Source organism: Lutra lutra, chromosome 11, assembly GCF_902655055.1.
Source record: "Lutra lutra chromosome 11, mLutLut1.2, whole genome shotgun sequence".
NCBI lineage: Eukaryota > Metazoa > Chordata > Mammalia > Carnivora > Mustelidae > Lutra > Lutra lutra.
In genome coordinates, this window is record NC_062288.1 from 106,953,965 (window position 1) to 106,978,184 (window position 24,220).

Sequence of the window (24,220 nt, forward strand, 5' to 3'; positions counted from 1 at the left end):
CAAACTAAGAAACAGTCTGTATCAATAGCTTTGGACAGATTGGAAGCTTATAACATACACTAAAGATTTCATAATTTTTTTGAATATTTCAGACTACAGGAAAGTCTTTGGAAAGAATCCAAGACCAGTACATGAGTCAAGAACAAAAATGTACAGTACCTAATTTTGTCTTAAGAGTCTTCACATTTTCAAGTTCTTGTTCCAACTCCATTATATTGTATTCCACTGACGAAGACAGTCCTGTCAAAAGCAAATACATTTTAGAAGTGCAACAACAGAACCTTAACAGCATAGAATGGGTAGCCCTCAAATTAAAATATAGGATAACACACTATAAACCCTGATCACAGAGAATAAAAACAAATGCTGTTGTGATCCACTGGAAAATATATCCATTTCTTCATCACTTAAGACTTCAAGTTCTTACTGATTAAATAATACCGGTTTCCTAGAAAATGCCTGACTTTGATAAACTTTTACTTGATCCATTGTTAATTTTTCAATAATGACAAAAGTATCATACGACTATAGAAAGTGGAAGAAATGCACAATCTCATTCTCTAACCCACCTCCCTAAAGGGACAACTGGTAACAGTCTGGTTGATGCTTCCACACCTTTCTTCATGATCATGTAACTATTCATGTATATACACATATCATACACATGGTTTCTATTATATATCTTATAGGAGTGGATTAAAGCAGACATGTTATTTTACCACTTGCTTTCCTAATCAATGATACATCCATGTTTACAGATAGTGCCAACACCTTTAACAAATGAATAACATTCTATAGTATGGATGCATTTCAATTTTATTCAGAGTTATTCCACTTATGACTAGTCAGGTTTTCCTCTGTTTTTTGCAAGTACACAAAATGTTGAGCAAAAATTTCTGTATGCATATCCAGCATATTCTAATTCTATTGTTTCTACAGGACAGAGTCCCAAAATTTCAATTGCGGAGTCAAAGGATATAAGCATGTACAGGTAAGAGATATTTAAAGGTTACTTCCTTCCAAATATTGTAATTTACTGTAATGGTTTAAATACTGTAATAATTTTTAAAAATAAGGACACCTAGATGGCTCAGTCAGTTAAGCACTGGACTCGATTCTGGCTCAGGTCATGATTTCAGGATTGTGAGATCAAGCCCCACAATAAGCTCTGCACTGGGCATGGAGCCTGATTAAATTCTCTCTCCCCCTCTCCCTCTGCCCTTACTTCCATGCTCACACATGTGCGCACACACACACACACTCTCTCTCTCTCTCTCTCTCTCAAAAATATGAAAAAAAAAAAGAAATTATTATAATAATTTACATTTCCATTTATAACTTTTGAAAGTACCTATTTTCTTCCTGTATTTACCTTAGCACTGGATGTTGTAATTCTTGAGTTTTGGCCAGTATGATGGATAAAAATGTCTTCTTATTGTTATTTTAACATGCATTTCCCTAAATGTGGTTGAGCATCTTTTCAGATGTTTATTTATCACCATCTGTGGGACTTTCCCCCTGGGCTACACAGACTCCCCAGACAAGACTCTTCTGATCTCCTTGGGATATTAAGCTGTCCAAGTGAAGGGAGAGGGGAGCCTGTGAGCACTCACCCCATCCTCTACTTCACACTGTGTCCAGGCCACAGCCTCTGTTTCACTTTCTGGAGAACAACCCTCCCTCTTCTCTTGGCAGGAAAGAGGCAGTGCCTGGTACCTTGGATGAAGGGAAAAACGTGGAGATCAAATCGCTTCATCAACAGGATCTTCAAGTAACCTCCTTACTTGAAACTCACTCCACTTCCATATCTGCTGGTGCCCCTTCTTGAGACTCTGGGGGATTCCAGGATATAAATCAAGCACAGACGGCTTAGGATTTAGCTTCCTTGGGTCTGGCTAAACTGGTTACTTCGAAGGTTTTCTCAGGGCTGCTAAATTCCAAAATTTTATTGGGATTTTCTCAAGTTCTCATTCTCTGACCCCAGTGTTCTCCCATGTGAAATGAGATGTATTTATTAGAATGTTTTCCACTGAACCAAAAACCTCAATTCAAAGAAGCTTTAAAAAAAAAGAAAATAATTTCATGAAATTAGGAGTTTAGACACAGAGTGGGCTTCAAAGTAGGTTTTTCCCCCACAGCTCAACAGTGACATCCAGGGACTGAGTGCTGCCATCTATAAGTTGGCTTTTTATGAAGACTGATGGCTCTTTCTCCTTTCATGTAATTTCATAATATCTGTTTATTTTGCTCTTTATTTCTTCTTTTCCCAGCTAGTAGAACTTCTATTTATTCTTTTCCCTCATGTTAATTTGGTCCTTTGGTGGTTTCTTTCTCACTGTTAACACACATAGACTTGTACTTTTTTTTCAATATAATATAGTTATAATCCCATAGTGATGCTTTACTGAATAACTCCTGCACCAAGGCGACGCTTTCATACTTTTATCTGTTCTTTCACTGCTTCCCACCCACTCCTCCTAAATCCTGGATTTTGCTCAGATTTATTTAAAAATATTTAGTATACTAGGGTGCCTGGTGGCTCAGTCGGTTAAGTGTCTGACTCTTGATTTTGGCTCAGGTCATGATCTAGGATCATGAACTCAAACCCTGAGACAGGCTCCATGCTGGGCATAGAGCCTGCTTAAGACTCTCCCTTTCAAAAAAAAAAAAAAAAAAAAGACTCTCCATTTCCCTCTACCCCTCCCCTGGCCCCTCTAATTAATTAATTAACTAATTAATTAATTTTTTGGTATAAGATTATTATTAAATTTTTCTTTCAGTATAAAAGTTGCCATATCCTTAATGTCTAGAATAGTATCTAGCACAAACCAGATACTCAACATACAGATATGAAATGAAGGAATAAACAAATGTCTTTTTTGGTCCTAATATACATATGACATATTTATAAATATATGAGTTTTTCAATGGAATATTCCCCCCCAACCCTTAAAACTAACAATATTATTCAATAATCCTTAGCAGGTTACAAATGGAAAGTTTGATGTTGATTTCTCACTCCTTTATAAGTGATTTTTCTATAAGAAAGCTTGTAAAGTGTTTTATTATCACTGTTCTTAGAATTTAACAATGTTACACAATAAATCTAGATCTTTTAAATGTCCTGTTTAATAACCTTGTCTAGGACTCTGGTCTTTTAACCTGCACTAAAATCTTTCTTCAGCTTGACATTTTCTTCTATTATCTACTTACTTTTTTTCTACTTGTTCTTTTTCCTCCTTCTAGGTGCTTACTACTTAGATTAAGTAGCTTAGCTCTACAGTCTGTGTGTCATTTCACTGGTGTTTCCCTCTCTTTGTACTTTTGGTTTGTGACATGCAACAGGCCTCCCACTAGATTCTACCAGATAATTCATTCAATTTTCAGAAAGACTGTCCTCACTCCCCATTGCTGCTGTAACGAAGTACATTAACTCAGTGGCTTAAACACTACAAATTTATTATCAGAAGTCTGAAATCTGGGTGTCAGTAGGACTGTGTTCCTTCTGGAGACTCTAGGAGAGCATCTGCTCCCTTGTCTTTTCCAGCTTCTAGAGGCACCTGCACTCCTTGGCTCATGGTCCCTTCTTCAGGTCACTCTACATTTACTTCCACCGTCACATCTTCTCAAACTCTCACTTATAACAATGCCATGAGGACACTGGGCCCAGGAGATCATCTGGGATAATCTTGAGCTCTTCACCTAATTACCTTACAAAGTCCCTTTGGCTATGTAGGGAATATGTTTACAGGATCAGGGTGGTTAGGACTTGGCTACTTCTGCAGGGTTACTATACTGCCTATCATAAGGACTACTTCATCTTTTGTCTACTGAATTTTTAATTTTTTTTCATATTCTAGGTGGCCTTTTTTTGTTGTTGTTCTAATTATATCTCCTTAAAAGTCCATATTACTTTTGGGGACTAAGTACAAATTCTTATTTGTCTCTACATTAACTTTCAATTTCAGTGGGACTCATTGTTGTAGATACTCATCTTAACCTTCTTCACTCGGTCTTAAGTGAGTGATCATTTTTCTTTATGCACTGCTACTGTTCCCTTCACACTGAATCAAGTCAGACAGTCCTTCAAACAATGACAAACCATTTTGAGGGCCCAGCAATTTCCGTTTGGGGGCCTAGGGATAAACTGGCCAGAAACAACAATACAGGAAGAAGTGTCAGTGCTCTGGGGTTTCTCTCTGCAGCAGTTCTCCTTTCTCAAAGGGAGAAAGAAAACAGAGGATTCAGGCCCAAAGTGCAAGACGGCACAGGTGCTAATGCACTAGGGGAATTCAGAGGCTCTTTTTCTAAGCCCTCTTAGAGAATCACAAAAATCTAGTCTTACGCTGCATTTCTAGGAAAGGTAAGTACTATATGCTCTCTGAATCTCCTTCCTCACTTGTGTCCATCACTGAAGAGAGAGAAATTCAATGCCTTCTTTGGGGGGCCTGAGGTCTTGAATGCACTGAACTGTTCTACAGTATTTCCAGAGCTTCTGAGTTTAATCATTTTACTAGTCAATATATAATTGACATTTATAGGAGAACAGGGTTAAAGACAGAGATATTCAGGAAGTGCAGCCCAAAACTACTAAACTTTGACTATGAATGCAGTTTATAGAGTTTCTGGTAACCAAAGCCAAAGGGAGACCATTAAATCACAGAATCAACGAATGTCTCCATATAAGAACAAGACTTACAGTAAGATGGCATAGTATTATAAGGTTTGCAAGTGTCTTTGAATCAAAGCTTAGACTACAAAACAGTCTTACAGATACCTTTTGCTTTTTAGCCCATTCCTTCATAAATTATATGGTGTGTATCTATAGTTAATGCTCCTTGGACTTCTCTACCTGATTAATTACAAATACAATTCCAAATTACACTTCATTCCCTATATTTATGAAGAAGCATTATTCCAGGGGTGGGAGAGAAAAAGATGGTGGGGGAGCAGGGATCCCCTTCAACTGAATCTAGCTGGGTATCTACCAGACCACTCTGAACAACCGTGAAATCAGCCCGAGATGTAGGAAGATATATCTGGATCCATACAAACAGAATATCTCCGGCGGTTTGTTTCAAGGTATGAAGGTATGAAGCGGGAGCCATGATTCTGCAGGCAATATTGGAAAATAAATGGAAGCAGGAGGGAGCCTCTGGGATCCTGTGCCTCCTGCACTGGGGACTGGGCACAGACTCACAGACTGGTACCAGAAGGGAAAGGACTTTAGGGCAGCCCCCCAGACTGAAACCTGGAGCTGCAGGGGCACAAGTGTGAACTGGGGGCAGCTGGCGGTTTTAGAAGCACAAAGGGCAGAGAGACATGCCTAGATGTGGAAGCGAGAGCTGGGAGTGTTGCTGTGGGGCGCACAACCCAGGTCGCTCCAGTTTTTAGCAGCACAGACAAAAATGGAGACAGTATGGCCTGGACAGCTCACTGGAGAACAGACTAGGATCTCTCTGTTCTGAGACAGAAATTTAGATATAGTCACTTCAGCCATGACTCTTGGAAGAGATGTGGGAAGCCACCAGGGAAAGCAGCCAGAGAACAAAAGCCCCCAAAAAACACTTTCCACTGAGCCCATCCCACCCCCACAGGGAGCAGGGCAACTCTGCCCAAACATGAGAGTTGTCTGAGTAACAGTGCCGCAGGCCTCTCCCCAAGAAGACAGGCTAGAAGAACAAGAGACCAACAACCATAAGGTCCCTATAAAATACGTGCATCTTCCTTGAGTTGTGGTCAATAATTTTGACTCTGTACATTCCCTCAACCACCCCTCAACAAAATGACTAAGAGGAGGAACCTCCAACACAGGGAAAATTCAGAGACTGTGGCCTCTGCCAAAGAACTAATGGATACAGATATAAGCAAGACATCAGAAACAGACTTCAGGTTAACAGTTATGCAGACAGTAGCTAGGATGGAGAAAACCATTAATGACAGCACAGATTCTCTAAGGGCAGAAAAAACAGCTGATCTGGCAGAATTTAAAAATGCTATCAATGCGATCCAATCTAATCTAGATACTCTAACAGCTAGGGTAAATGAGGCAGAAGAACGAATCAGTGATCTAGAAGACAAATTGATAGAAAAGAAGGAACAGGAAGAGACCTGAAACAAACAGCTTAAAATCCATAAAAACAGAATTAGAGAAATAAATGATGCCATGAAACGTTCCAATGTCAGAATCATTAGGATCCTTGAGGGGCTGGAGAGAGAGGACCAGAAAATATATTTGAGCAAAACGTAGCTGAGAACTTCCCTGATCTGGGAAATGAAACAAGCATTCATGTCCTAGAGGCAGAGAGGACCCCTCCCAAGATCAAGGAGAACAGACAACGCCCTGGCATGTAATAGTAAAACTCACAAATCTTAGAAGCAAGAAAACCATCTTAAGGGCAGTTGGGGGAAGAGATTACTTATGTACAGAGGGAGGAACATCAGAATATCGTCAGACCTGTCCACAGAGACCTGGCAAGGGCTGACAAGACATATTCAGGGTACTAAATGAAAAGAACATGCACCCAAGAATACTTTATCTGGCAAGGCTATTATTTAGAATGGATGGAGAGATAAAGAGGTTCCAGGGCCAGCAGAAACTGAAGGAATATGTGACCACTCGCCCGCCCTGTAAGAAATATTAAGGGGGGTTCTATAAAAGAAGAAAGACCTGAAGAGTGATATGTAACAGAAACTTAAAGAGACAATCTATAGAAACAAGGACCTCACAGGAAACATGATGACAATAAAATCATATCTTTCTTTTTTTTTTTAAAATCATATCTTTCAGTAATCACTCTTAATGTAAACAGCCTAAATGCTCCCATAAAATGGAACGGGGTTGCAGACTGCATAAAAAGATGGTACCCATCCATATGCCGTCCACAAGAGACTCATTCTGAACCTAAAGATACATCCAGACTGAAAGCAAAGGGATGGAGAAACATCTTTCAGGCCAACAGACAAAAGAAAGCTGGGTAACAATTCTCTATCAGACAAATTAGATTTTAAGCTAAAGAATGTAGTCAGAGATACAAAAGGACACTGTATCATTCTTTTTTTTTTTTTAAGATTTTATTTATTTATTTGACAGACAGAGACCACAAGTAGGCAGAGAGGCAGGCAGAGAGAGAAGGAGGGGGAAGCAGGCTTCCTGCCAAGCAGAGAGCCCGATGTGGGGCTCAATCCCAGGACCCTGGGATCATGACCTGAGCTGAAGGCAGAGGCTTTAACCCACTGAGCCACCCAGGTGCCCCACACTGTATCATTCTTAAAGATCTAACAATTGTAAATATCTATGCCCCCAGCGTGGGAGCGGCCAAACACATAAGCCACCTGTTAACCAAAATAAAGACACATATTGATAAGAATACATTAATTGTAGGAGACCTCAACACTCCACTCTCAGCAATAGATCATTTAAGCAGAAAATCCACAAAGAAACAAGAGTTTTGAATGACACATTGGATCAGATAGACCTCATAGATATATACAGAACATTCCACCCTAAAACAACCAAATGCTCATTCTTCTTGAGCGCACATGGAACTTTCTCCAGAATAGACCACATACTGGGTCAGAAATCAGGTCTCAACCACTATCAAAAGAATAATATTATTCCCTACATATTCTCAGACCAAAATGCTTTGAAACTGGAACTCAATCACAAGAAAAAGTTTGGAAGAAATTCAAACACTTGGAAGCTAAAAACCACCCTGCTCAAGAATGTTTGAGTCAACCAGGAAATCAAAGAACTTAAACAATTCATGGAAACCAATGAGAATGAAGACACACTGATCCAAAAGCTGGGATGGGATATGGCAAAGGCAGTCCTTAGAGGGAAATACACAGCCATCCAAGCCTCACTCAAAAAAATAGAAAAATCCCAAATACATAAACTATCTTTACACCTTAAACAACTGAAGAATCAACAACAAATTAAGCCTAACCCACGCATGAGAAGGGAAATAATTAAGATTAGAGCAGAGACCAATGAAATAGAAACCAGAATATAGTAGAACACATCAACAAAGCTAGAAGCTGCTTCCTTGAAAGAATCAGTAAGATCAATAAACCATTGGCCAGACTTACCCAAGAGAGAAGAGAAAGGACCCAAATTAATAAAACCATGAATGAAAGAGGAGAGATCATGACTAACACCAAGGAAACAGAAACAATCATCAGAAATTATTATCAACAGCTATATGCCAATAAGTTAAGCAACCCGGAAAAAATGGATGCATTCCTATAAACCTATAAACTACCAAGACTGAAACAGGAAGAAACCGACGACTTGAGTAGACCAATAACCAGTAATGAGATTGAAGCAGTGATCAAAAACCTCCCAAGAAATAAGAATCCAGGACCTGATGGGCTCCCTCAGAAATTCTACCAAACATTCAAAGAAGAAATAATACCTATTCTCCTGAAGCTGTTTCAAAAAATAGAAACAGAAGGAAAAATTCCAGACTCTTTCAATGAGGCCAGCATTACCTTGATCCAAAGCCAGGCAAAGACCCCATCAAAAAGGAGAATTTTGGACCAATATCCCTGATGAATATGGATGCCAAAATTCTCAACAAGATTCTAGTTCAGAGGATTCAAAAGGTACATTAAAAGGATTATCTACAATGAGGTGGGATTTATCCCTAGGATGCAAGAGTGGTTCAACATTCGCAAATCAATCAATGTGATAGAAAACGTGAATAAAAGGAGAGGGGAGAACCACATGGTCCTCTCAATTGATGCAGAAAAAGCGTTTGATAAAATACAGCATCCTTTCCTGATTAAAACTCTTCAGGGTACAGGAATAGAGGGAACATACCTCAATTTCATAAAATCCATCTATGAAAAACCCACAGCAATATCATTTTCAAAGGGGAAAAGCTGACAGCCTTTCCCTTAACAGGAACACGACAAGGATGCCCACTCTCACCACTACTGTTCAATAGAGTACTAGAAGTCCTAGGAACAGCAATCAGACAACAAAAAGAAATAAAAGGTATTCAAATTGTAGAAGAAGTCAAACTCTCTTTTTTCACAGATGACATGATACTTTATGTGGAAAACCCAAAAGATACCACCCCCAAATTACAACTCACACAGCAATTCAGTAATGTGGCAGGATACAAAATCAATACACAGAAATCAGTTGCTTTCTTATCCACTAAAATTTAACTGTAGAAAGAGAAATTAGAGAATCAATTCCATTTACAATAGCACCAAAAGCCATAAGATACCTTGGAATAAACCTAACTGAAGAGGTAAAAGATCTATACTCTAGAAACTACAGAACACTCATGTAAGAAATCGAAGAAGACATAAAAAGAAAAACATTCCATGCTCATGGATCGGAAGAATAAACATTGTTAAAATGTCTGTGCTGCCCAGAGCCACCTATACCTTCAATACCATCCTGATCAAAATACCAATGGCATTTTTCAAAGTACTGGAACAAATAATCCTAAAATTTGTATGGAACCAGAAAAGACCCCGAATCATCAAGGAAATGTTGAAAAAGAAAAACAAAGGTAAGGGGGCATCACACTGCCTGATTTCAAGTTTTACTACAAAGGTGTGATCACCAAGACAGCATGGTACTGGCATAAAAATAGACACATAGACCAATGGAACAGAATAGAGAGCCCAGATAGGAACCCTCAACTCTATGGTCAAATAATCTTTGACAAAGCAGGAAAAAATATCCAATGGAAATAAGACAGTCTCTTCAATAAATAAATGAATGAATGAATGAATGAATGAATGAATGAAATAAAGAGCTGAGATGCCCTTCAACGGATGAATGGATAAAGAAGATGTGGTCCATATATACAATGGAGTATTACTCAGCCATCAGAAAGGATGAACACCCAACTTTTCATCAACATGGATGGGACTGGAGGAGATGATGCTGAGTGAAATAAGTCAAGCAGAGAGAGTCAGTTATCATATGGTTTCACTTATTTGTGGAACATAAGGAAGAGCATGGAGAACATTAGGAGAAGGAAGGGAAAAATGAAGGGGGGAAATTGGAGGGGGAGATGAACCATCAGAGACTATGGACTCCGGGAAACAAACTGAGGTTTTAGAGGGGAGGGGGGCAGGGAGATGGGTTGGCCCAGTGATGGGCATTAAGGAGGGCATATACTGCATGGAGTGCTTGGTCTTATATGCAAACAATGAATCATGCAACACTGCATCAAAAACTAATGACATACTGTATGGTGACTAACATAACATAATAAAAATAAATAAAATAAAGGAGTTTAAAAAAGAAGAAGCAGCAGCAGCAGCAGCAGCATTATTCCAGTAACCAGTTCAGTGTACAGAAAAATAATCTGATGATTATTCAGAATTTTGAAAGGGAATAGATATCAGAAGAAATGGTATTCCTGCTGCCAATTTTAAGTTACATGAAAAGATACAAACGCCTGCTCTGTGGGTTTGATATCTACAATGCCCAAGACAAATATCTAGGAAAAATAAAGTCGCATTTCTGAAATGCTGTGTTTTTATTTTTAGGTGACACAATGCTAGGCACACAATAATTAATAAATATTGACTGACTTGCACACAAAAATTAAGAATACATTCTCATTTTCTTCAAAGCATTCTTTCATTAAATGATTAGATTCACCTGGAATAACACATTTTCAAACACACGCCACCCGTCACTACATGCGTAACGTCACCTTCGTGAGAAGAGCAAGCGTGTTTATAGGCAGAATCTTCCATTACAAGTGACCAAAAGGAATGACGGCTATTGTAAGGAATCAAGACCCACTGCAAACACACACTGAAATGTGAAGGCAATTTAAGTTGCACTAAAAAAAATCATCAAAATATCCTGAACAACTGTATTATCCTTACTTTATTTCAAAATGAATCTAACATGTTCCATGTCAGCATTGTCTAGTCAATAAGTCAAATTGGTAGACAAAACCTGTCTGGACTAGTCATGAAAAATAAAAAGGGATTCTCCAAGAAAACCACAAAGCAGCTCATTTAAGGTCAATTTAACGGTATTATTCTGTTTTTCTTGCAGCCTCGACATAAGATTTCACTACCTCAAAGGAAATTAGAAGAGTATCTATTTGCATTCCCCTAGGTGATTGGCAGTTCAACACCAATTAGTTCAAAATTACACTGTTACTAGCGCGCAATAAAAACAACACCTTTCATCTTCCTCGCACAGGTAAGAATACCTTCAGAGCCAATAACTTTGATCAAGTAAGTATTTTTGATCCTGCCCCACCCGTCTCTTTGGATTCAGGAAAACTAATAGCTGAAGGCAACTCTTCCCGGCTTTATTCTTAAGCTGAAAAACTAGTGTGGTATTGAAAATATTTTGCGTCCAAGATAACAAAATTTCCCAAAGCCTAGCATTTCTTCAATAACTAAGCCTTAATACATAAGACAGCTTTAACTGACATTCGTGTGTTAAAGGGCAGATACTATTTAATTTAAAATATGTAATGCATTTTTTAAAATAAATATAAATCTCTACATTGGTATATAAACAATACAAATAATGTGAAGCAATAAACCTCCCTAAATAATTTAGTGTCCTAAACTCAGTCTCTAATGAATACTATTTAGAAATAGACACCCCTAGTATAAGCTGATTAGTCTTTCATTTTTTAATTTAGCATATAATTTAGCATAATTTATAATTTAGCATATAAATTCATTTTTTATTTAGCATATAACCAAAAAAAGTTGATTAGAAAATCTGTTGCCTAAGTAACTCTCTAAAATTTTGATTATACTTAATACATTATGAAACTGACCAATGTGATCTCTATGACCAGATTATAAGGTTCCCTCAAGTACTTTTTAATTATTTCCTTTTTTTTTTAAGATTTTATTTATTTATTTGACAGACGGATCACAAGTAGGCAGAGGCAGGCAGAGAGAGCGAGGGAAGCAGGCTCCCTGCTGAGCAGAGAGCCCGATGCGGGGCTCGATCCCAGGATCCTGAGATCATGACCTGAGCCGAAGGCAGAGGCCTAACCCACTGAGCCACCCAGGTGCCCCACTTTCTAATTATTTCTAATCACTTAGACAGATAATTTTGATGTTTAAAGCCCAAGACTCCTAAAACTTCATAGAGTGAACAGTCGCCATCCTCTAAGCAAACGCCAATTATTGTTCAGCACAGAGCCATTGCCAATGAGGCAGACCCCAGAAAGTTTTTGAAAACTGAAGCCTAGACATTTAACTCTCTAAAACATCTATCTCAGCATTCACAAACTGTTATTATCTATAAAAGGGATGGTCAATCCATATACTCAAACACTCTATTTCTATTTCATTTGCAATGCTAGTATTTGTTAAAATATTAGTTTCTATTTACTCATCACATATCCTCAAAAATATGGCTAAGTACCGAATCAAGCAATGTAAGACATTTGACATACAACACAATTTGAAAATTCAAATATACTCTCATCACAAATGACCACAGCAAGACAGAAAATATTAAACAATCAGCTTTAAGAACATTAGAGAAAGCTATGTACTGGCACACCTGGGTGGCTCAGTCGGTTAAGCCTCTGGCTTCCGCTCAGGTTGGGATCCTGGGGTCCTGGGATTGAGCCCTGCATCAGGCTCTATTGGAAGGTGGCTTGTCCCTCCTGCCCCTCACCCCATTTGTGCCTTCTTTTCTCTCTCTCTCTCTCAAATAGATAAAACCTTTTTTTTAAAAAGCTATATACAGTTAAAGTTGTTGCTCACGGTGTGTTGTTGTTTTTTTTTTTCCTACCTTAGATTAAGTTGTTGGTAGATCTTCAACTAGATAAGATATTAAGATTATTTTTTTAATTTCATATTTATATATGGTACTATCAGGAATACTATCATCCAAATAGGTTGTGGTTGAACAAGCAACTCGTGTATATTGAATTTTATCTTCTGCTAACAAATATAGATCATTTACATATAGCAATCTCCCTCGAAAGCTCAGAGGATATGTGATACTTGACTCTTAAGTTGTTCTACAGTTTGCTACTCCAAACTACTCCCCATCTACCAATATTGTATCTTAACTTACCTCTCTTCAGTCACCTCATTTCATCTTGCAATGAATCATTTGTTTGGGCCACAATTTATGGTCAAGAAAGTGTTTATATGGCTCCAGAAGCTGAATAAATTTTTAACAAGGCATCTCTCATTGTTTCAGACATTTGGACCCAAATGTTGGTAATCTTACTAAAAAGAAACCATTCAATTCATTTTGCCAGTAGAGTTAATATTCTTCCTGTTAGCTCAGGAAGTCAAGATATTAATAGACACTTTGTTCTATCACAATACTGCCAAAAAGGGGGGGGGGGGTCACGGAGTGTCAACAATTTTTGCTATGTATGTTGTTGATGAGAGCTGATACCTGATCACCTTCAGCCAGTGCAAGCCCATCATTGCTCAAAGGGGCCCAGGGCATGATACATTTGACATAGTCTCAACTTCAGTGACATGACCAACAGCACATCGTATTCCTAGAATAACCATTGCTAGACTACAGAATTGTTAAAGAAAGTCAAGATGAAGGTATGTAGAAAACATAAAATGTGATACAAGATTCCTTACAACATTAAGGGTGTTACCTGAAAGGCTTCAGATAAGTAATGACCAAATCAGCAAACTGTACTGACAGCAATGATAAAAAATGCCTCTGACAGTTGCAACTACTCTAAACCAGGTATATACACTGCAAACCTTGTCACCATTGTGCAACTGCCTGGCAAATTCAACTTCGTGATAAACAGGCAAGATTCTATGACTGATGGTGACCAGTTGCTTCTGACTGGTAACTAGGTTCCATGAAAAGATTGACTGAGTTATTTTTTTCAATCTTCTATTTTTCAGAATACAAAGGTACTGCAACTTGACACTCCACAAAGAAAGACTTAATACAAGCTTCAGTGAAAAAGCTTTTAAAAGAAGATCCAAATCAAGCAGAAAAGAAATTGCTACCAAGAGCGATATACTTTTTATCATGAAGATGAAAACAGTACCTTAAAAATTGAATTGAATCATTAAGTTCAAAGTCTACAATATTTTTAAATAAATTACATTAAAAGAACTGTCAAGGTTTTGAACTTAAACAATAAAAAATAATTCCTATTCATTATGGTACTTCTAAAGTTACCCAGTACACCCATAGGCTATATACACACGAAAGCTAATTATTTCAATTAATGCTGCTGCATTACTTAAACATTTAAACATGCTAATGATATATGCATCCTCTTAATCCTAAATAGGAATTACAAAAGATTTTCTACCACAATTAATGTAATGGGACTTTCTGTTGGGCTGCTCTTCTGGGGTCTTGGAGTAGAAACGGATCTTGATTGCCCGTATTTCAGGGCTTCACACTAGGGGAAATCACCTTATCTCTGCTTCTCTACTAACACCCCAGGGCATAAGGTCCTCCAGCCCCACAATCTTGGCTTGTCTTCAGAGGTCTCTACTGTGGGCCTTCCTAAATACTGTCTCCATGTAATTCTTTTATCCTATCACCAAATTTTATTTCTTCTGCCTTCTTCACTTCCTTATGGTAAGATGCCATCTCCATCATGCATGTCTTTCATCTCTTCGTTTACTCATGCAACAGTTTTCACCAACCCACTATGTGACTGGGGATATCATGGGATCAGGAGCACAGAAAGGAAGAAAAGGAACAAAAATCCCTGCTCCTGTGCAGCTCCTGTCCTCCTATGGAGAAACTGGCAATATATAAAAAACAGTACGTGAGAAAATGGAGAGTGTTACAGGAAAACAAGGCAGGAAAGAGGGAGAGAAGTGCCAGGGCAGAGGGAGAGCCACAAGCCTCCAACATGGAAAGGCCCACCAAGAAGGGGCTCTTTAGGTAAAGACCCGAAAGACAGAAGGCAAAAGGGAAACACAATGCCCTGGGACTGGAGGTGACGGGCCAGGGAAGAACAGCAAGGAGACTGCAGGGAAGGAAGTCAGAGAGCACATAGGGGGCAGAAAGGGAACCACTGCAAAAACTGGTTTTTATTCAGATTGAAAAAGGAGGCCACTGGAGAACTTAGAGCAAATACGTGAGACGATCTTACATCTCAAGCACTTCTTCTGACTTACAAGGCCAAAGACAGACACATGGAGGCTAATCAGGAAACTAGCACAACAATCTAATCAACAGGAGACAGTCCCTCAAACCAAGGTGGTGACATGCAAGCAGATGCTTCGAGGCTGGAGACAACAACTTTGCTAAAGGAATCCATATGGGAATTAGGAGAAAGAGCCTCTAAGGAACCGGCCTCAGCACCTAAAAGAATGGATTTGCCACCTATAGCGACAGGTTGGCTCTAACAGAAGCAGAAATGGGGAATGAGATCTTTAGCTGATTCAGGACAAGAGCATGTTTGAGATGCTTATCAGGCATCCAAGTAGAAATGTCTACTAGACAGATGGAGAGGTCAAAGGAGAGGTCAGCATTCAAAGCCACAAGACCAGATAAGATAACCAAAGGGGTGCAGGCAGGTAAACAAACAAGAGAAGAGTTTAAGGACTGAGGTATGAGGTGTTCCAGTGAGAAGCAGCTACGGACACAGGGAAAAACCAGCAGTTTTTTGAGAAGCAGTAGCTCCTTAAGTAAAAGAACAAGGAAAGTGTAGTGAACTGAAAAACCAAGTGGAATGAGGAGGGTGGCTGAGGACGCCGAGGTCACTAGCCAACTTGACAACAGCACTGTCGGTACAGCAGTGGAGGCGAGAGCGGCACCAAAACCCAATGTGGAGCACGGCAATGGAACTGCGGAGCCCCCAGAGTTCTGCTATCAAGACAAGCAAAGCAATGAGATGATAAGCCAGAAGGGGTAGGAAGTCAAGACAGACTGATTTCATTTCCTTCTTTCCTTTCTTTTCCTTCCTTCTTCCCTTCCTTCCTTCCTCCCTTCCTTCCTTCCATTTGTTCATTCTACTGAGGAAAATTATAGCATATTCTATGCTGAAGGAAATGATCCAATTGGAGAAAGGTTGGTTACATCAGAGAGACAGTACAACGGCCATCAGTGTGTCCTTGAATCAGGGAGAAGGGACTGAACCCAGTGCACGGGGGGAGGGCTGAACTTCACCAGAAGCATGGACAGTCCAGTCACACCATCATAGAAAGGCGGCATGTGTGGAGGGAGCAGCAGGTAGGCGAATCAATATGAAGGAAAAAGCCTGTGAACATCTCAGCATGCTTGCTTCTATTTTTCTCAAGAAACGAGGAAGCAAGGCCATCGGCTGAGACTGATGATGAAGAAGTCTTGAGGAAAAAGAAGATATAAAATAACTCCAGGGGAATGTAAAGTACGTCTGACACACCATCATACATTTAGGAAAGGCCAGGCAGGCAGCTGAATAGGTGTGCGTGCTGACAACACCAGGAGCTGGCTATGACCACGGCTAGAGTTCAGCGAAGCAGAGAGGGAAGGGAACTGAGAGAGTAGGGCACTGAGTCAAACGACAGCCCAGGAATTTAAACCATGTGAGGCATCAAGGGTCTGAAGGAAGCGAGGGAGAAAAGGCAGTAAAAAACCATCAAGACGGACAGATGGCATGAAGAACCATAGGGCATGGCACACCTCAGGCAGCGAGCTGGAAAGCAGGGTGACTGACGGCTGAGACGGCACGAGAACTTGTCAGCGCTAGTGACGGGCCTGCGCTGTGGCCCCAGGCAGCAAGCGGCCGAGGAAGACCATTAAGGGAGAGGTCTGTGGATGGCCAAGCAGCCTGGAAAGGTCATCCACGCAGACGCTGAAATCACCAGTTGTGACAGGAAGAGTGGCAGAAAGAATGATCATGAACAAGAACTAAAACCTTAAGGACAGAAGAGGAACTGTCCGGACGGAGAGGGCTGAAGGGAAAAGGGAGAAGTAATCGGGTCACGATCTAATGACATGAGACTCAAAGTGTGTGAAAGCAGCAGAAGAGAATGAGAGGAGGCCTGCCTAAGCTCCTGGAGGAGTGGAGTGGAGGATGTGGGCGAGAACAGAGCTACCATCTGGAGGGACTGAGAAGCCGTGTGTGCTGGGAGAGCCAAGTTTCTTCCAGCAAGAGGGAGAAGACTGAGGGTCTGGGTGCCTCTGCTGCCGTGAGCCAGCAGCTCTGAGGCCTGCGTGGTCCCACATGGTATAAGCAGAGTTTCAGGAGCTCACGACAGTGGGAAATCAGGTCAGAAATGCGACACAGAGAGATTCGAGGCCCATCTGAGATGCCAGGGTCTTAGATATTCTGGGCTCCTTACGCCGACTGCAGAAAGGGGGGAGGGCAGGATGCAAGCACTACTCCTCCTCGCCTCAAGGCAGACAGCAAAGAAGGTTGTGTGCGGGGGACGAGAGGAGCAGAGCCTCACAAGGACAGTGCGGAGTCCTGAGATCTCGCTCCTGCCATGGGGATGTGGACACTAGGGAGGGCTGTCTGCACCAGACAGCTAGAGATCTGGGGCTCCCTCCGGTCCAGGAATACACACGACTCCCACCAACGATTTCTCTTGTTTTCAAGTATTCTGGTTCTGGATAAAATCTTATAGATCTTTGCCCTTGTTTTTCTCTTCTTCAGCCAACTCATCTGTGATCTTGAGACTCAGAATTTAAATTCATCTGCTCAAGGTCTGGCGCCTTGAAGAAGATGAGCAGCAAACCGAAAAGGGGGAGAAGAAGCCATGCAGACCGCTAACAGGATGGCTTCTTCAAACAGTGACTTATAGTACACGAATATATAGGTTAGCTTTATTTTATTAACAAATTTTCTGAAGTAATACAAACATTAGTAAGAACAAAACTAGCACCAACAAGCGATAAACAGGAACAATGGAAAAGCCACAGGCAAGCATCCCATCAAAAAGCTACACTGATACTTTAAAAACCATGCACGGAAATTCAACTCCAGTAATGTAATAACTACCATAACAAGGTATACATCTCCAAGAAAAAAAAAGTGTTATGTTTTTTCGATGACTGTGAAGCTGAGCTCAGAGCAAACCATGCCAATGTGCCAAAGGCTCCTGTGATATGCATCACACATCCCCACACAAACCAAGAAAAGCACACTCAAGGGCCACTAGCAAACTACCACCAGGAATTCTGAAGTAAATCACTGCTGTAAAAATTTTTTAATCTTTTACTCTTATTATTCTGTATTTCTTTTCAATAGCCCAGAATATAGGATGTCAGGGTGATGCAGTCAGTTCAGCATCTGCCTTTGGCTCAGATCACGACCCCAGGGTCCTGGGATCGAGCCCACGTTGGACTCCCTGCTCAGAGGGGAGTCTGCTTTTCCCTCTCCCTCTACCCCTCCCCTCCCCTGCTTGTACACACATGGTCTATCTCGAATAAATAAATAAAATCTTTAAGGAAAAATAGAGCCCACAATAAAAACTATTTTAAATTCACTTTTTAAGAAAAATTTTTAAAATGCAAAATAACTGTTAAAACAAAATACATTTGGCATAATACTAGATTTAATAAAACCCATAGGGATGATTCCCACTACTTACCTTCTATGAGCTATACTTTTTTAAGTAGGTTCCATGCCCAGTGTGGAGCCCAACATAGGGCTTAAACTCAGGACCCTGAGATCAAGACCTGAACTGAGATCAAGAGTGGGACGCTTTACTATAGAACCATCTGCGTTACAAGCCTGTTGTTTTCCACCTGAAACAGTCCACAGTGCTAACAAGGAGCAAATTATAACACTACAGCAACTATTCCAACATATCATTAAAGAGTGTCAGTAGAAAGAATTTAACAGCCTACCAACAGAGCACTTAGAAATGGTGCATAGCTTACCGAAATGGTAGAAACCAAAATTATACTTAGCATTAGCTATCATATAATGCTTAATCCTCTCCATATTATATTTCTGTGCTAGTCAGGGTATTCTGTTTACTTGGGTTTGGCTTCAATTTGTAATATACTTAGCCTTCTGGCAACTACTTCTTTTTTAGTTTCTTTAGCTATAATGATCCATTTTTGCATTTGAGAAGTCAAAGGATCAAAAAAAGATTCTAGGGGGGCGCCTGGGTGGCTCAGTGGGTTGGGCCTCTGCCTTCGGCTCAGGTCATGATCTCAGGATCCTGGGATTGAGCCCCACATCGGGCTCTCTGCTCACCAGGGAGCCTGCTTCCTCCTCTCTCTATCTCTGCCTGCCTCTCTGCCTACTTGTGATCTGTCTGTCAAATAAATGAATAATATCTTAAAAAAAAAAAAAAAAGATTCTAGGGGGACTTTTTCCTGAAGTAAAAAGTGAGAAAAGGCTGTATTTTTGGTTTAGTTTTAACTAAAATTCTTTAACTGATAGGGCACTGTATTTTTTTTTTTATTTAAATAGGTTCCACATCCAGCGTGGAGTCTACTGTGGGGCCCGAACCCACAACCCTGAGATCAAGACCTGAGCTGAGATCAAAAGTTGAACGTTTAACCAACTGAGCTGCCCAAGTGCCGCCAAGGGGCACTATCTTTTACCCTTCCTAGTTCTCAGCCTCCTGATCTGTACAGACAGAAGGGCCACCTGCTTCAGGCTGAAGCACAACTGCACAGTGCAGGCAGCGGCGGGACAATTCAGGCGTATTTATCACATGTTAGCACGATTACCTGAGTAAGGCAAATTTATTATAATACGTACTACTTTAATGAAATTTTATAAAGCTGACAGTATTGAGAAAAGTAATTCTGAAATAAAATAGGCTTAAATATTAAAATAGCTTTAATATACATTAGAAGAAAAAAAGATACATGTAGTTCCGGTCTAACAGTTATTGGTACCAAAGGAAACAATATTATTGCCAAGAATTCTCTAAAATAGATAAAATCTGAAATTCTTTGATCTAAGAATAAAGATCTAAATGTTAGCAACACTTTTGAGTTGATGATTTAAATTCACTATTTGTAACTAAAGAAAGTAGATCTATTTCTATTTCCTAATTAAAGTAACCTTTCATTTTATACCTGCTCTTTAATTATGACCCTGAAATACAGTTAGCTCCTAGTAATCTGATCTTGGGACTGGTTTTCAACGTTAAAGAAAAAAACAACTACCACACAGGAGAAGAGAGTGCAAAGTAAAAAGCATTTAAGTAAAATAGAAAATTTACCCAAACTATATCATTTCTTTGTTAAACTACGTCATTACTCTTTTTTTCACTGGTTCTTCATTTGAAGCCAAAAGGATGAGTAAATAAAAATTAAACCTTGAGATCTTTGACATGCTTACATGGTTATCACAGTTGACAATGAACAGAATTCCCAAATAACAACAGAGCTCCTAAGCGCAACTGAGACAGTCAAATTTGGTACCTAGTAGCGAAGAGACAGACTACTTTTGATCTTAAGACTTCAACAGGAAAGAAATGAAATAGAGACGTTAAAGTCACTAAGAAAACATGCAAATTTGCAAAACCTTAGTAACTAAGTCGTCATGTTTAAAATACACAGCACTAAAGGTGGATACCTTCGTGGTCAGTGTCTCAGAACCGAACGGGCCTTGCTAAATTCCACCTAATCACAGCTATAGGGAAAGACGGGTACTTGACCACAGCACCACTAGTCTTTAGCAAAACTGTCCTCACCTGAGACGTTCACATGTTACTCTTACGTCTTGACCTGGTAACTCAGCACAATGTGCTAAGAGTCCTGTATTTTTCCCCCTCAATTAGCTGTCTTTTTCTGAATTAAATAATTTTTTATTGAGCTCTAACCACAGAATACATACATACCATTTAGTCGTCTCTGGAGTGCTTCCTCCTCTAGGGTAATAATATAAATCTGTTCATCCAGGTCTTCAAGAATCTAAATTCAAAGATCAAACCATTGACTAATGCACGTTACAGAACTAGTGTTTGTGAGAGCGGTAGGCTATTCTGTCTATGATTTAGACCGAATTTAGATTCAAAATCATTAGGAATTTAAAATAAAAATACTCCCACTATTCTATTTATAAGTTAAGGAAAAATAATATTTTAGCATATGACTAAACACATCAAAAGGTGACTATTCGAAAATCTACATATACTTAAATGCAAAGGGTTAAAGAACACTGCAGCTCTCTCAGTGACAAACAAGCGCATGAATTCTCAACATCTAAAAGACTCAGTACAATCTCACACCCAAACCAATATTTTAGAGCAAGAAGGATAGATCACTCCGTCCAACGCTGGTTTCTCATTTATATTTACCTGTAAAATATTTAACACAAGAGACCTATAAACTCAGTAACCACCATGCAATACCTTCCACTTATATCATCTGTATACACTAAAAATTTCCTGCAAATTATGACTACTGGTATTATCAAAATCATTCTGTAGACAGAACCCTAGAGAAATACTGTGTTTGTGTATACTCCACTCACTACCCTGCCATACAACACTAGTAAAAAACAAGAACCACTAATCAATCACCCATTATATAGGCTATTATCTGCACTATCTTCACAACTGATAAAACCTAAAATATGTTTAATTCTAGCTTTGTTAACATAGCTATCCTTCTTGAAATGATCCTAAATATATTCCTAGCTCTGGGGAAAATCTGAAAGAAGGCCAAAGCTGACATATTTAATATCATTCAAACCCAAACCACTTCTTCCCAGCAAAACAATAAACTATGAGAAGCTGATGGACAAAGCAAAAGGTGGAAACCCTATACATGTGTAGCCTTTCAGCTTCCCGATGAGGTCATAGAAAGGAGTCTCAAAGCATGCAACTCCTAGGTATCTAATTAGGTGCCTAATTTCTATAAAATTTATTTAGAGCAATCTAGTAATTCCTAGTATTTCAATAAATATGGATAATCCCTTATTATCAATAGGCCTAGCACTCATAGCAAAATAAAATAATAAAATATGAATAAATAATAACACACAAATAAACAAGAACAAAAGCTGACAGACCTAGGAGAAAAGGACGGGGTGACCCATGTCAGCAGGCCGCCAGTGAGGGCCAACCCCAGGAGACGATGCGCCAGTCCAAAGTGGGAAGGCCTGGGCAGATGTACAGCACTGGTGCAGGCAGCAGACTGAGCTGAGTTAATCCAAGACAGGCTCCGAGCCTAAGGCAGGCAGGGGCCATACCTTTGTGGGTCATGATATCAAGCTTCTTTCCAATCAATGTTCTCACCATTTCTACTGTTTGGATCATAATCCAGTTTTTACTTTTCTTAAGGTCGAGCCCATACAAAAAGATTTCCTCTTACAATGCACACTGTCTATTAGTGACTTACACTATGGGTCTGTCTTCATACAAGTGAGCGACAATGAGGGGCACACAGATATTTGTGTTAAATGCTTATACGCCCCATCCGCTTGATTCTACAACAATCCAATGAAAATCAGACTGTTGTCTTCCCCGTCTTATAATATGCCAAGAAACAGGGTTTGGCAAAGAAAAGTTATCTGCCTTTTGAAGCCCACACTCTTCACCACTCTGAGCTGATGGGGACCTAAATAGGAGTCAAAGACAGTCCTTGACCTCAAACAGCTTACATTCTAGTGTCCAGGAGAGACAGAATGAACTCAAAAAAAGTAATTACAGGGTTAAAATACCTGTCGTAACTCAAAAATAAAACATTACAAAAGCTCAGAGGAAGAAAAGATCCCCAACTTCTAGGTGGGAAGAAAAAAGTTTTGCCAAGTGTTTTTGATGATAGTAGCCTCTTATCTGATAGCTTAATTTATTAAAAATGGGAAAGGCATCTGGATCAGAAACTGTAAGCAGAGTACAAAGGTGAAGAGATGTGAAGTACATTCAGCAACAACATGGTTCAAGTACTCTGGAGCTTCTGACAGAATAGAACAGTGGTCCAGGGTCTGAAACCAGGCTCTGAGTTCAAATCCCGCCCCACCAAGACTGATCTGAAATCTTGTTCAACCAACTTAATCTCCCTGATCTACAGATAATTCAGATAAAATAAGACCACCACCTAACTTACGGGTTTATTAGCAGGATTAAATGAGAAATGTGTGTAAAATATAGTACTTATCACAAACATAGAGCCTAGACTGACTTAATATCATTAATAGTGGGTGTTAGCAAAAAGAAAAGAGACAAAGATAACTAAAGTTTTGAGAATAATGTTAATAAGAGACAACTTTAGAAGAAAAATCAGCTTTGGGAAGGGCGCTAAGTAAGTAGTTCGGTTTTCTATGAGCTGAGCTCTCAGCTCCGTGGGTACTCAGGGACAGCATTTATCATGTGGTGTGGTTTGTTTGCAGAGCCTTTTGCTCCCCAGAGTTACACATATAGAAGTGTCGTGAGAGTGGCAGAGGTGGTCAGGAGAACGGAGCAGAGCCACGTCAGACCAAAGACAGAACTTAGAACATATGCCTATCTTTAGGGGGCCAGAAAATAGAAACAGAGAAAAAGACCAAAAAAAAAAAAAGCAAAAAAAAAAAAAAAGCTCTGCCAGAGAATCAGGAAGAAATTAAGAATGCAGTGTCATAAAAACCTCTTCCAGAGGAAAGTGAATTTTAGGATTTGATAGCATGTTTTATTTGAGTATGTATATATTTATGTAGCAATGTTAAATAATCCAATTTTATTTTTAAAAAAGATGTGAAGAGGGGCGCCTGGGTGGCTCAGTGGGTTAAGCCGCTGCCTTCGGCTCAGGTCGTGATCTCAGGTTCCTGGGATCGAGCCCCGCATCGGGCTCTCTGCTCAGCGGGGAGCCTGCTTCCTCCTCTCTCTCTCTGCCTGCCTCTCTGCCTGCTTGTGATCTCTGTCTGTCAAATAAATAAATAAAATCTTAAAAAAAAAAAAAACCCATAAGGCTATGGAATTTGTCCATATAGTATTTCATATTTAAAAAAAAAAGATGTGAAGAAATTATTTGTCCTTTATTTTTTAAATCTCTCAAAATTAAGCATGCATTACTGAAAGAACACCTCTACTGCAATATTTCCTCAAATTTTTCCTTGATTAATCACTCTGACAGGAAAGACAAACATATAACCAAAATAATTTGATAGGTGCCACCGATGAAACACAGAGGAGAATATGAGCGGTGCGGAGAAAGGAGCTTGATTATTTCAACTTAAAAGAAGAGATGAGGCAAGGTTCAAAGACAGGCAGTGAATGCAGCCGACATCAGAGCCAGGCCTTGAGGAGGCTATCAAGTGGCCAAAGCAGGCAGGGTGCCCTGATGGGAGAAAGCCCCAGACATGCCTGGAAGTGACAGCACACAGCCCGTTGTGAGCACAGCCCATCAGCTGGAGAG

General features: G+C 39.7%; 1 protein-coding gene across 6 annotated transcripts in view; it reads right to left on the reverse strand.

The window, feature by feature from the left end:
* LMBR1 (limb development membrane protein 1) overlaps positions 1 to 24,220 on the reverse strand; it is a 157,853-nt gene that overhangs the window by 37,177 nt on the left and 96,456 nt on the right. For all 6 annotated transcript variants that reach the window (XR_007121403.1, XM_047694411.1, XM_047694410.1 and 3 more), the window contains 2 exons: positions 20,725 to 20,797; positions 160 to 240 (listed from right to left, as the gene is read on the reverse strand). Coding sequence is in view for 5 of the 6 variants with exons in the window: in XM_047694411.1 (XP_047550367.1) it covers positions 160 to 240; positions 20,725 to 20,797 (154 nt within the window). In the remaining variant the exon portion in view is untranslated. The remainder of the gene's footprint in view (positions 1 to 159; positions 241 to 20,724; positions 20,798 to 24,220) is intronic.